The 15,335-nt window shown below is 37.2% G+C and overlaps 2 protein-coding genes across 3 annotated transcripts in view; one reads left to right on the top strand and one right to left on the bottom strand.

Moving 5' to 3' along the window:
- Nucleotides 1-15,335, top strand: part of LOC106065376 (trafficking protein particle complex subunit 13-like) — a 90,253-nt gene that overhangs the window by 14,598 nt on the left and 60,320 nt on the right. The gene's annotated exons all lie outside the window — the stretch shown is intronic.
- The window catches only part of LOC106065362 (uncharacterized), a 54,176-nt gene that overhangs the window by 9,082 nt on the left and 29,759 nt on the right, over nucleotides 1-15,335 (bottom strand). For both annotated transcript variants that reach the window (XM_056030444.1, XM_013224149.2), the window contains exons 2-4: nucleotides 12,649-14,048; nucleotides 8,983-9,204; nucleotides 393-564 (exon numbers count right to left, since the gene is read on the bottom strand). In XM_056030444.1, coding sequence (XP_055886419.1) covers nucleotides 393-564; nucleotides 8,983-9,204; nucleotides 12,649-13,905 — 1,651 coding nt within the window. In that variant the 5' untranslated portion in view covers nucleotides 13,906-14,048. The remainder of the gene's footprint in view (nucleotides 1-392; nucleotides 565-8,982; nucleotides 9,205-12,648; nucleotides 14,049-15,335) is intronic.

The raw sequence follows: 15,335 nt of genomic DNA, 5'->3' as shown, positions 1-15,335 counted from the left end.
TTTTAAAACAGCGGCTGCACTACGAAATGGATCACATACTCACTGCACACTTTTAGAATCTTTTTGTTTTGTCTTTTGTTTTATTATGAAGTAATTGGGTTTTGTTGTGTTTTTTTTTTCTCTGTGTTTCCAACTCGCTTTCTTTCTTTTCCTCTCACGTTCTTCTCTTGCAACGTCACGCTTCCATTACCTCTACTCACACACCCCCGTGTATTCATTCAGACACAACTAGGGCTGCTTAAAAGGTATATCATGCTTATCTTATTTTGTATTTGGTACTTTTTCTTTCTCTTATCATTAAGAAGCAACTAATGATTACTCGAGAGTGACCTCATCTTCTGCGACCATTACCGAGCCGTACAAATTGTCCTAAACCCTTTGAAGTAACGTACCCAGCATGGCCACCACTGTAATCAAATTCATGGTCAAGCTGAGGGCAGTGTCTCCGTCCGCTATGATGACCGCTACGTGACTGAGTCCGCCGCCTGGCACACAGGCCACGCACAAAAGCCCAAAGCTAATGTCCTTCTGAAGTGGTAATAGCATGGCCATGCCAAACGCCAACTGAAATCACACAATAGTTAGAATGAGACGTGACTGGCATTAAAAATTAATAGGTTGTTATGAAAACATAATCTTTAAAATATATACACTTTATCTTGATTTTATCTTTGTTGTATAATTTGGAATTGATTGCACTCCCCCTCCTTCTCCGTTTCCTCACTTTAAACACGTTGTAGTCAACCCCCCCCCCTACGCCCTTAAACCTAAAGCCCATGTAAGGTTTTGGTCTATTTAAGGTAGACGTTTCCAACGAATTGGGCTTTTTGATTTCATCTTTTACGGAAAGGTTTGATTGTACGTCTCTAATCATATCGATTGGGATAATCAAATCTGATCTTATAGATGTGAGTAGATTCTTTATCATCTTATTTTACAATTAGACATTGAAATACCTTTATTACAGAACAAATCCAAAAATAGAAATTCAAAATATTTTCAAGAATAAATCTAACAAAAATAAGTACACACATTCAAGTCACAATATAGTATCACGTCAAATATATTTATTCTGCTTAACTAGCATTATTTATTAAACGAATCTACACTTCTCTTCCTCTCGGTCAAGTTCTATTGACCACAGTTAATTCTAGAGCTCATAACCACTTGACAACATAATTATTCCTTTTTTCGTTACTAAGAAAAAATATTGAATCTAATGACTTATTTGATTGAATAAACTTACAAAAAAAGTCTACAGCATCTATACATACCAGTCCAGCGCATTGCTTCCTGAAAGTCTAAATTGAGACGTACCCTTCTTTGGGCAGAATGCTATTTCAATGGACCTATTCTATCTAGGTCAAAGGGGACTACAATTATTTCGTTATTTTATAGACATCTAGAAAATGTATTGAGCTCGGGCCCCGTCAGAGTTTCTGTTGGTAAATTGATGACTGCGATTCTTTTAGAGAGGTCACTATTTTTAATGATTATGACTTAAGACCACCAGAGCGGTCACATTGTATTGGACTAGGGGGTGTCGCTGAGAACATCGCTATAAGAAATCTTGTTGCTTTTTTTTTTTCGTTGTCCGAGATGCTATGTAAAGTTTCTCCTGCTGTTCTACGATTTGGGTTTATGGTTTGGTCGGAAGTGATACTTCACTTGTTTGTTAATACTTTAGTCCCACACTCTGATCTTTCCCTTGGTGTTTTAAGAGACAGTTCAACAGTAACTCTCTCTCCCGTCCCACCCCACATAGTCTTGTTTACTCACCCTGGTTTCGTGCTGGCGCTGGGCGCGCGTGACACTTTCGTGGAGCTCACTCCCTTCAGACTCATTCAAATGCTTTTTGCCCCCTTCCCAGCCTCCTTACCCACCCAATCAATAACATGCTAGAATCGATCGCGAAGGCCACTTTTCTTTAGTGACCACCGCTAGGCCTGTGCCGGGAAGTGCAAGCATTAGATAACAGGAGTCATCCTCCCAGTTCCAGATGTGGCACGGTTGCCCTTCTGTCTCCCTCCCTCACCCACGCCTCTGTCACTAAGTCTCACTAAAGCTGGAACCTTGAAAGTCTTCGCTTGTCACCATGTTAAGTCATTTAGCACGTGACATTGCTTACTCGCTAAGGATTATGACTGTCTCTGACAACGCCTTTGCTTTCAGTTGCGATTCTACGAAGTTAATGTTTTCATAACCATCACATGATTCCATTCTAGGTTGACAATCAGATTGTTCCACTTTAGACATGTGTACTAAATGACAATAGAATTTACAGGCCTGACATTTATTTGCTTAGAGCTCGTTTGTCGAAACATAATAGAACATAGACTTATATATAGATCTATATTGTATCTAGACTGGTCATGGAGATCTTTTAAAACTAAAAAAAAATGTGATTTTTTTTAAAAGTTGAAACATGGCGTTGTTTATTTAAAGAAGTTATAAAGTTTTTTTTCAACCCTAACCTATGTAACATATGATTTAAAAAAAGAATTAGATCTAGATCTAGTAATTGAACATCAAAAATGAGTACTCTCGTCTCATAATTATTATTTTGCATTTTTAGATACATAATCTAGAAAGATCTAGGTAATCAATCTAATTAAATGTTAATAAGATGATTAAAATCAACAGACATGAATTATTTCTATCTAGGATTTTTGAAACATTATCTCAATGGAAACTAACAGGAAATGGCTTTGTTTCATATATTAGCGTGAATATATAGTTCTGTGATTAATAGCCCATTCTAAAGAAAATCCGAAAAATGATTTTGCATTATTTCTAACCTTTGAAAACTAAAGATCATTACTTTTCTAAGACAAAAAGATTGATTGGGGCGACTTCCCTTAGAGCTTGAAAAAGTGTTACGTACATAAAAATCTATATATATAGGTCTGTGAATCGATCAATCGCGGATACGAATTTGTTTCCGGTTTCCAGTTTAGATATAACATATAAGTCTATGTATGAGTTAGAAGTAGAGCACGCACATTGAACTATGAGCTTCAGCTGGTACTTATGTTTTTAAGGGGAGGTATCCCTGAAAATCTTTTTTTTGTTATTTCTGAAGCTAGGCCCTTGAAATTTGTTATGGTAACATATAATGATATTCTAAAACAAATGATGCTAAAAAAAAAGTTTTTTTAATGATGGTTGCCATGGTAACGGCGGCCATATTGTTTATTGTATACAAATTAAAAGTCTGAATTTTGTAAAAACTATTGATCAGAAATACATGAAATTGAATTAAAAGATAAGAAAAAAGGATCCTCTAGATTGATACAACGTCAGAATTAAAGATTTAAGTATGTTTAATTTTTTACAAATTTTTGAATTTTTAGTATTTTTTAGACCTAAAAAAAACAGGATAAATATTAATTAAAAATACTTTTTAAAAAAAAGTAAATAAAATATTGAAAAAAAATCATTGTACGAGTAAAGTTAATGATGTCCTTAAGAAGTGTTTCGAATTTCATCAAAATCTATCAAGTAGTTTAGGAGAAATTCCTAGTAAAGCACAATGACATGTGCAAAAACTAACGTTTTGAGAAAAATGAGTTTAAAGTATAAATTTTATTAAGATTTTGTTTTATAGACCTTACAAAAACATTTAAAAAACATGTTTTGGACACAGATTTAAGCAATAAAAATTATTGTAATGTAAAGATAAATGATTGATCTACTTAATTATGTAATTAGTTAAAAATCGATATCCTAGACCTAAAACTCAATTTTCTCTAGGGATACCTCCCCTTAAACTCCATAAGTATCACTAGCTGTTGATGGAACTCCTTTATCTACACCCTGTACTTATGTGTCCAATAATAGCATACAAAGAGAAACAATTTAGTGCCTGTACAGTCTAACGCACGTTAGCAAAACGGTTCCTCGGTCTCGATGGTTACGCACCTAAACTGCTAGCGTGTTACCTCGGTCTCGATGTTTACATACCTAAACTGCTAGCATGTTACCTCGGTCTCCATGGTTACGCACCTAAACTGCTAGCATGTTACCTCGGTCTCGATGTTTACATACCTAAACTGCTAGCGTGTTACCTCGGTCTCGATGTTTACATACCTAAACTGCTAGCGTGTTACCTTGGTCTCGATGTTTACATACCTAAACTGCTAGCATGTTACCTCAATTTCATAATGACTTTTTTCCCCCCAGGTTCGTGTAATCTGTAGTCTCAGCCTTCCATTACTTAGTAATCTGGCATTGCATCAGTTTGTAATAGAAGTTTACTCTTTAAACATTTTATCTTGTTTAGAGAAACGTTTGAATATTACCTATGATACACACATACACACACACACTTGAGACCGCCTATAAAGCAGCAACGTAAATTTTTAAGTCCACAAAACAACGTTGGTCAAAGGCCATCAACCCAGTTGCCCAAGACGCCAACCCGGTGGCCCAATGCCATCAATCCGGTGGCCCATGACCACCAACCCATTAGAACTAAAACATGTTCATTTCCTATTTAAGAAGGATGTTTTCTATTTCCACTAGATGTGACTATTAATTAATTGAATTGGTTACTAGACGCTTGGGCTGATATTAAAACACCTATATCTAGATCTAAACGTACAAAACAGTGACAATAACTGCCCTAGAGTATAGTTTTCATATTACTACACTCATACTCTTAAACCTAGTGAAATGGTTATACTTTTAAAGAGCCAGAGCCCGAGGTATTCAAAAATAAAATGATATAATGGTTGTCACAGCTTTCCTATTATATTTATACATATAACTCGATAGAATCTACCTTAGGTCTCAATACGTCTAGGTGTCCCTGGTTGAGTTCTAGTTAACGAAATAAAACAATTAAACCACTAGATCAAACACATAAACTTTAATCAGCTTTACTACATATCACACACGCTGGTCTCTCTCTAACAACAAAACACACTTCCGGTCATTCGCGCAGATTGTAATAATAGATTATACATACATACACATACATTCATCCGTGACAATGGTATAACATAATAGTTAGAAGTAGCGCACACATATTGAATTACGAGCTTCAGCTGGTACTTAAGTTTTTAAACTCAATAAGTATCACTAGCTGTTGATGGTTATAGGGGCCTACTTTTAAAGAGCCAGAACCCGAGATATTTAAAAATAAAAATGATTTTATGACCAACAATCTCGAGCATGTCATTGTTATAATCTACATGGTACCTCATGGGACGACCAGATGGCTTTGATCTCCTGACTCCTTGGGGAGCATTTTGTAGAGATCAGTGTAATTTTTTTTTTTTTTTCATCAGCTCCATTACACCAGGGTTAACGTCCCTCAGTTTTAGCTGTAGAGTTGTGCCCCTTCTTTCCATTCACAAGTGGGTCAAAACAAACACTGTTGCAGCTGACCTTTCATTTTTGTTTATTGCCACGTGGGACTAGAACGCTGTTCCCCCCAAGGCTTCACGCAAGAGTCCTATGTATGAGTCAATTATCTTCCTTAAGTTTCGGGCGGAAACAATATTTGTTGCCCTGTCTGCAGCTCGCTAAGATTATTTCGTAGATTGACGTAATTATCTCCTCGTCTCTGCCTCCTACGCGACGGCCATATTTGGAATCTTTTGAACACGAGGCAGGAAACAAAACGTTTTGGCGCACTTTTCCCTAGCAGGTTTCATTAGAGCGAGAGTAGATCTAGATCTATACGCACAGCTCGCGTAGATCACTTTGTATAGCCTTTGTAGGGGGTCCAAATAAAGTTGGACCGAATGCTCTAGTGATCCAAGAGGAAAAGAAATTCTCCCAGTTTGACATTTACTTTTGTTTGAAGAAATATTTCCTACTTTCTTCTGTTTATATTTTGAAAAAAGGCTTTTAAAACATTGAATGGTTATAAATGTAGTAAACACAATTCGAATGAAGAGGGACATCTTAGAAATAGCTTTTGTCGAAGTCGTATTCTTTAGGAATATTCGCATTTGTTCGCTTAAGTCTAGATAAGTTTGTATTTTTGATTGGTATCGACCCTGACTGGAATTGAAGACAACGTTCATGACAGATTATCAGAGACTCGGACTCATTGCTTTTTTAAGTTGCAATGTCTGTGGAGAACCAGAAGCTTTTGGGTCAACTGTTCTAACTGGAAAGGAAAAAGTGTTCTGACCAGTAGACACTAAGAGGTGGAAGGGAAGAACATTGGGATTGTCTTAACGAGAAGTAGAGACATTGTGTGTTACACAGAGATTGAGGCTTCTGCTCCTACAGTTCTACTTCTCTACTATCTATAGGAACAAATCATTGGTAGAATGTATTATGTCAAGAGTCAGCGATGTGAATGACTCACTAAGGGATGTCCACATTGAGTTATGGAGGTACCTTAGTCTGTGTTCCTCCCATTTCATTTATTTTAGTCTGGAGTGGACCGATAAAGTGATGTTCCAAGTGATAATCTTCTGTAAAGTAACACTGGTTGATGTATTGCTTTCTTTATTCAATTGTACACAGAGATAGCTATTCTATAGTGTTGCTCTGTCCATTAATACCTTTTTTAAAAAAAATTCTCAATATTATAGCTGAAATGAGTGCGCAGTTCACATTGGCTCTAGGCTGGTTTGACCATTTTAACATCGCACTTTGAAACTTATAGAAGGAAAGTCGTTACACATCTCTTTCACGTTATGATAGTGTAACAATAGTTACATCGTACTCTTTATCAATAGTACAGTCATCATTGTTACACATCACTTTTTATATATTTTTTTTATCCAATGTATAAATTAGTTTTATTTATGTCCATTAGTACTTTCTGAAGTTTTGTTTTTTTGTGTCCAGTAGTACTTTCTGAAATTTTTTTTTTGTGTCCACTAGTACTTTCTGAAGTTTTGTGTGTGTGTCCAGTAGTACTTTCTGAAATTTGTTTTTTGTGTCCAGTAGTACTTTCTGAAGTTTTGTGTGTGTCCAGTAGTACTTTCTGAAATTTGTTTTTTTTGTGTCCAGTAGTACTTTCTGAAGTTTTGTGTGTGTGTCCAGTAGTACTTTCTGAAGTTTTGTGTGTGTGTCCAGTAGTACTTTCTGAAGTTTTGTGTGTGTGTCCAGTAGTACTTTCTGAAGTTTTTATGTGTCCATTGATATTCACTGAATTCATCCTTCAACTTCGGAATCGAAGACATAGCCGTTATTATTATGACTATTTTCTGTGCACAAATACTTCGTGAAGTTCTATGAGTTAGAACTTTATCAATCAATTGTGTCCGCTCTTATTTCTATCCATTGTTGTACTTATATTCATACTCTTATTCAGAGTCCATTTAGTACGTCCGTAGAATATACTTCTAATTATTTAAAAACTACACTTTTCAATATCTATTGTTTTTGTTTTCTCTACGAATGAATCATAAGCCATTTACAGTGCACAACACCTGCTGCCTTTTAAAATGCAAATGTATTGCTACATTCTCTGTTGCATATTAGTTTCCTGTCATCAACAGTGCACAATAATTGCTGCCTCCTCCGATGGGCACATTATAAGGTGCCTCCTGTAAGGCACATTTATTGCTTCTTTTTATTGTGCACATTAAATGCTGCCTTCTATATAGAGAGCATATTAAATGCTGCCTCGTTTTGGGGTCATGTCTCCAGCATGATTAGAACCATTTCCTCCAATTGAATATTAATGAGCTTCGTTTGTTATTGTGGTTGTTGGTAAGGCAGAATTTGACATCCTCGAGATCTACTATTGATTTCTGTATCGATTTGTGCTGTCGTGTCAGTCATTGCTACTTTACAAACTTAACTTGGACCACTGACCGATCTGACCATGTAACGTTCACTTTAGTTTTCTGGTCAGCTCTGGTTTGTTATGTCATTCTAAGTATGTAGATGATCTTTTTATATTAAATATTAAATGAATCTACTTTTTAGAGTCCCATTAATACCAAGATTTACATTGTGCTATAAATAAATTTGAGTGTAGTAAGGGAGGCAAGTATTTTAGATTCAGTATCCCTCTGTTTGTTTTCATAGCTTGAGTTGCATTACATTCACACTCTACATATGAAACCAAACTGTCACTTGTTTTGTGTCTTGCATTTTGTGATATTATTGAAATTTAAATGTGTTTGGTCTTTGTGTCCAAAGTCTACACCGCGCTCATAAATAGGGCTGATCACAATTAAGGCTAAATTAAACGTGTTAAAGAAAACAGTTCAACCTCTTCTCAATCTTTCTTAACCTTGGAGATTAGCAGACGTCCCTTTAAATTAAAGTTTATTACAGCCTACGTGTATCTAACTCGAGGCTTGGAACGGGTAAAGTCTTTGATAAACGTGCCTTTTTATTGATTGTGTTGTTTGTTTCCGAAGGTAGAGTTCTGAGACCACCCAAGTCTAATAGAGAGTCTTGATTACATGATCATCTAGGTCTAAATCCAGAGGTCTCAGTTTACATCAACTTCCGGTTCCTCTATTCTCGTTTCTCTTTACAATGTCGAAATTTAAATGTTGATCTAATTAAGTCAATCAGTAATTTAAACAAATGGATCTAATCATTTACACATGGACAATAAGGAGGCTTGATTATAAATGTCTAGATCTAACGGTTGAAGTTGTTTATGTTTAAATTTACCAACCTATCAGGATAAATAAAGCTAGTAGATGTAGTAGGCTATATGTAGGGACATAAGTAGCCACTCATTTGCTTTTGTAGCTTACTGGTGTCGCAGTATTGTAGTGATTTTTTTATTAATTGGTACACTCGATATAATGTGCTAATATAAGCTTTTTTTTAAAATAATTATGTTAACGTTTACAAATGCAATGCAAACCCTGTTCAAAACCAACTCTACCCATCGTTTTAATTACAGCCAAATATTTGTACTTCTGCTAGGTATGCAGGATTAGGTTAACTCCTAGTTTATGAATCTGCTGCAATTTGACAATGAATTGTGGTTATTTCCCCTGCTTGGTCATGCACAAACAAGACAATGTCACGAGACAGACCTACCACGGGCATGATTATAAACTGACAACAGAAGCCAATAATCAGTGCCACTGGATACTTGAGTTGCCTCTTGAGGCTGTCCAGGTCTGTGATCGCTCCGATGCCGAAACTGATGATTATGGCGATGGCCGCGGCTGCACTGTTGAACACAATATCTGCTGTCCTTTCCCCTCGGACTGTGGTCACTTGATACTGGGTGGCAGCAACGGCTTGGACATAGCTAGCCTGAGTGGAAAGAAAGAAATATTCTTGACTGCTCTCTACATGCCTACATCGTAATCTGCTTGTATAGTACCTCACTGTCTTTGAATGGCTGCGAATGAATAGTGGCCTTGACAAATAATTGAGTTTTGTCTTCGTCTTTTTAGCGGCCCCCGAAAGGGGAAAAGACGCTATTAGTTTTGTGCGAAATGTCTGTCCGTCCGTCCCGTTTAGATCTCGTAAACTATAAAAGATATTGAAAATTCGACATCACAATATTTTAGACCATTCAAAGTTCTGCTACTTTTTTTTTCTTCTGAAAGCGAAAAATCTAATGTTTAAAATCACTTATGCAAGCAGTTTTTTAAAGAGAAAAAGCTAATTATATTAGTATGCATTATAAGTTAGACCTAATTGAAAACAAATAGTAATCTTGTAAACTTCATTTTCATGAACTTTTTTTTTTATTGCGGAATTTTTTTTTTTTTTTTTTGAGGATTCAAATAAGAGATTGAACATTTTTCAAAACAATTAGATCAATTATAAGACATCAGTTATACCAGGGAAGGTGCGGTGGCAGAGCGGTAAAGCGCTTGGCTTCCGAACCGGGGTTCCGGGCTCGAATCCTGGTGAAGAATGGGATTTTTAACTTTGGAATCTTTGGGCGTCCACTCAGCTCTAATGGGTACCTGACATTAGTTGGGGAAAAGTAAAGGCGGTTGGTGGTTGTGATGGCTACATGACACCCTCGTTAACCGTAAGCCACAAAAACAGATGAACTTTACATCATCTGCCCTATAGACCACAAGGTCTAAAAGGGGAACTAGTTAGGCCAGGTTCACATCTAACTTTACATTCACTTTCACCTATCCTTTGATCTGCTGGACCGTTGGGGCACTACACAAGATGTGTTAACCTTCTTTCTCCATTCTTATCTCTCATTTGTCTTTGATATAATTTCATTCGGATGTTCTTTCTGAAAATATTAAAGCCTGCCTGGGTGGACCACTTCGGGGGCCGATTTTGAGTTTGTGTGGAATTTGAGTTTGTGTTTCCACAAAAACTGTCTTTTGTAACCTTGTTTTTTTTAAATTGCTTTAGGCTTTTCTGGTTTTTATTTGCTTTTGGAATGTTCATGATTTTCTAAATTGTGATGTTACTAGTACTATTTATAATACTTATCATAAATACTAAAAAAAAATTTCAAAAATAATTTCAAATAATAATTATATAATAGACCTACTTCAGTCATTTCTTTATCGAGATCTCACTGGTTAGTTTATGTATGTATGTTAGTTACGCTTAGAGACAGTTCTAGTCAGAAAACATTTTTCTAAACATTGGCATGAAGAGGTTTATTTCTATAGGCCTCCTTGTTGAGTAACACTGAGAAACTGTCTACACAATGTTTGGCCTCCACACTAACATCTTTCTTTATTCAGCGTGGACAAACATGAAGGCTACAAAGCAGTCAAACAAGATTTCATTCACTATTAGGAAGCTAGGTTAAGTTAGGATCAAAAGTTAGAAAATAGAAAAACATCATTCAGACCTCCATACTACAATATCATTCGATATAAACAAAAGTGTAGCCATCCAGGCCAATTTAAGAATGTGAATGTCTCAGCGGTCACCACTGTGCAATGAAGTTAGTTGGAATCTTAGACTAGAGAATACACGGCTAATAAAGAAAGGAAAAAAACATCATAAAGTATGCAATGATTATAAACCAAATATGTTTGTTTCTAGACACTTCAATCTACTCGGCCTAATGCAGTAAATATACAGACAAATCTTGAGTGGCCGATTTGTTCGACTTCTCAAGAACCAGAGCAACTTTTATTGTGTCCGTTTGGCCATTGGTATTAATTCAAGTATTTACTATCAAGTAGTGAATGACAAAGTATGTTCGTGCTAAAACTGTTAAAGGTCTGGGATAATTCAATGCACAACATTGGCATCATGAAATTGACATCTGTGAATCATGTATTGAAATATGCCATTTGTATCTGAGAGTGATGCATTGAAATATGACATTGGCATTTGGGAATGATATACCGAAACATGGCATAGACGTTTGGAAATGATGTATTGAAACATGACACTGACATTTGGGAATGATATACTGAAACATGACACTGAAATTTGGGAATAATGTATTGAAACATGATACTGACATTTGGGAATTATGTTTTGTAATATGACACTGACATTTGGGAATGACGTATTGAAATATGGCATTGATATTTAAAATTGGTGTATTGAAACATGACACTGACATTCGGGAATAATGTATTGAAACATGACTTTGATGCCTTTGAATGATTTCATGTAACAGTTGATATTGTCAACTTTTTTGACTAAACAGTATTTAATACTAGTTAGTATGCAACACACTCTCACACATTTCTCAAGTTTTTTTGTTTTTTTCTTCACCATTACTACCACTGCTAGTAGAGAGAGAAATGAAAAAAAAAAATGAATAGTCTGTTCTCAGCTATGATTATGTCCCCAATTGTGAACAAATCGAGAAAGAGGCTCATGCTGTCAGATGTTTGAAGAAAAGGGATGGAGAAAGAGAGCATGACTTTTATTGATTTCGTCTTGAAATTCTCCATCTGGAAACATTTTCTACACAAACCTACGTCAGTCAGCTGACACAAAACTAGCTGAAGGTCAAATACCATGGGATACTGTTTCATTTCAGTAATTGTCAACATGAGTAAAGTACTCTTTTATAACAAATGGGATATAAATGTGTATGTATATATACAATTTATTATCCTCTCTTCTTGTATACCCCATATAAAGATCGACTGTACTAAACATATATAATTTTAACCATCAGTTGTTGATACAAGAATTGTGATAGCAAACAAAGAATTTCAAAGCTTGGCTTGATTTAGCTGATCAAGTACAAATTACAGCATTCATGGTTATGAATCAAGAGAAAAAGGAGTCAGTTAACGTCACTATAGTTAGATGCAGACTTCAGAAGTAACTCAAGCCCAAAATGGACGTTGGTTATAAGTCACAGTCTAGATGGCATGGGGGATTTCATAATTGGCGACCAATTTACAATTAGCAAGTTTTTTGGGTTTTTTTTTTTTGGTGTATACGGTGTACAGAATACGGAAGTAGTGATAAGTCTTTTATAAATCACATTTTTTGCACTTAAAAACAATGCCGAGTCGAATTTGATTTGAAACCTCCAGTTGGCATTATTTAATAGAGCATCCTTGAGATGTATATTTTGTCTATTTATTTCAAAATCTTTCAAAATTTTTTTCTCCCTTTAATTTCCATTTTATCGCCTCTTACTTCTCCATAAAGCTTACTCTTCTTTTTCCCTCTTAGTGTGTTATTTCTCAAAGAGATGTCTGTTGAATCATAAAATTATCATGATCAATTATGGCGTTGAAGCTAAGAGATTCCCCTATTAAAACATAGCGTGTCGTTCCCACTTACCTGAGGTATTCCTTTATCTCCAACTACAGCTACAGACATGGTGACTCTTCCTATGTGACGAGCCTCTACAGAGAAATTGTGTTGGCGTCCAGCGGATACAGCCATTAGAATATAGCTTCCTTTGGCATCGGCATGGCCCGCAGCCCAGCCATTGGGCATTGGTCTTGCGATAGAGTCATCATCCGAGTATATCATGACCCAGTAACTCGGGGCATTGGGCAGCCTCTCCACAGGCCTGTTTCCGTGGTTATCCTTTAGCGAAGTCAAAGTTGTTGTAGGTGAGAATGAAGAAGATGTCAGTGAAGACCTGAGCAAGATGCTGCTGTTAGCGAAGATGGATGATTTGGTGATTGGGGACAATGTGGATTCCCCAGTTTCTGGTATGGTCACCAAGGAGTCTAAGTGGTGGTCGTTGTAAGAAGCTGGTATAGATCTGGTAGTGCTCGACCGGGAGTCGTAGGCGCCCTTGGCAAACCCTAACCTGTTCTGTCTGGTGTAGAGCGTGAAGTTAAAGTAGACGAACTGGCGGGTGTTGATCTTTAGGTCGTGGATGGACGATGGGTTAAAGAAAATGAATATGGTGTCGTTGTTTAGCGCTGGAGAAACAAGTTGATAGCGGCTCGTGGAGGAGGATGCTGATGAAAAATAAGATGAAGATGGAATCGCGGCACCCTGAACTACACTGTTCGAACTCAACAGAGCGTGACCCACGAGCCAATAAAACACCACTGTGAATAAAAACTCACGCTTACCCACGTGCTTTGGTGATCCGCATGGTGATCCCGCTGCAGTAGTTGTTTGGCTAAGATACACTAGTGGCAGGCGTTCCCTGGAACGTGTTGTATTTGTCTCGCTCGAGCCCGCTCCACACTCGCCTGTTGTATTGGAATGGTAGACGTTATGATGACACTCATCTATAGAATCACAGTAAGCTGTACGCGTGCAACGTTCAGTACAAGGACACGCCACATTGTTTCCGACAGAAGTAGTATGGCTCCAGGGTTCGCTAATTTCCAATCTGTTTCTCCGGACCAAATCAGAGGCACTTTGGGCGACACGAGGAGGGAGCCCGCCTATTCTTCGCCTCATGCCACAGCACAGGACGCACTTACAGGCGTTTGATTTTTGTCTCCGCTTCTTTACGCCGACCTGCGAGTACAACGTGAGCGGCGCCGGCCCGCCGTGTCTCCCTCCATCAATAGCCCAACGTTCACCGGCCATAACTAGGATTGAACGCCTGCTTTCCGCATTTGACATTTAGCGCAATTTCAGTCTTTAAACCGAGATTGCCTCATTCTAGTCATTGATTTCAAGCCAGCCTATAGATCTAGCTTGAGTTAATGCCCATGAGAAGAAAATTGGTAGCGCAGAGTTCCATGGTCTTTTAATTTGGATCGCACCTGTAGGTAGACAAGAAAAACAAAAAAGTGATCAGTAAGAGATAAACAAAATTAAAAGTCGTTACTTCGTAATCAATCTTGTCGTTATACCTAGACTACCCTGCCTTGTTATTAAACATAGACTACCCTGCCTTGTTATTAAACATAGACTACCCTGCCTTGCTAATAATACCTAGACTACCCTGCCTTGTTATTAAACATAGACTACCCTGCCTTGTTATTAAACATAGACTACCCTGCCTTGTTATTAAACATAGACTACCCTGCCTTGTTATTAAACATAGACTACCCTGCCTTGTTATTAAACATAGACTACCCTGCCTTGTTATTAAACATAGACTACCCTGCCTTGTTATTAAACATAGACTACCCTGCCTTGTTATTAAACATAGACTACCCTGCCTTGTTATTAAACATAGACTACCCTGCCTTGCTAATAATACCTAGACTACCCTGCCTTGTTATTAAACATAGACTACCCTGCCTTGTTATTAAACATAGACTACCCTGCCTTGCTAATAATACCTAGACTACCCTGCCTTGTTATCAAACATAGACTACCCTGCCTTGTTATTAAACATAGACTACCCTGCCCTGTTATCAAACATAGACTACCCTGCCTTGTTATTAAACATAGACTACCCTGCCTTGTTATTAAACATAGACTACCCTGCCTTGTTATTAAACATAGACTACCCTGTCTTGCTAATAATACCTAGACTACCCTGCCTTGTTATCAAACATAGACTACCCTGCCTTGCTAATAATACCTAGACTACCCTGCCTTGTTATCAAACATAGACAACCCTGCCTTGCTAATAATACCTAGACTACCCTTCCTTGTTATCAAACATAGACTACCCTGCCTTGCTAATAATACCTAGACTACCCTGCCTTGTTATTAAACATAGACTTCCCTGCCTTGCTAATAATACCTAGACTACCCTGTCTTGTTATCAAACATAGACTACCCTGCCTTGCTAATAATACCTAGACTCTACTACCTTGTTATTAAACATAGACTACCCTGCCTTGCTAATAATACCTAGACTACCCTGTCTTGTTATCAAACATAGACTACCCTGCCTTGCTAATAATACCTAGACTACCCTGTCTTGTTATCAAACATAGACTACCCTGCCTTGCTAATAATACCTAGACTCTACTACCTTGTTATTAAACATAGACTACCCTGCCTTGCTAATAATACCTAGACTATCCTGCCTTGTTATTAAACATAGACTACCCTGCCTTGCTAATAATACCTAGACTATCCTGCCTTGTTAT

This window comes from Biomphalaria glabrata, chromosome 5 (genome assembly GCF_947242115.1).
Source record: "Biomphalaria glabrata chromosome 5, xgBioGlab47.1, whole genome shotgun sequence".
In the NCBI taxonomy this organism is placed as follows: domain Eukaryota; kingdom Metazoa; phylum Mollusca; class Gastropoda; family Planorbidae; genus Biomphalaria; species Biomphalaria glabrata.
This window is presented reverse-complemented; position numbering and strand designations above follow the sequence as displayed.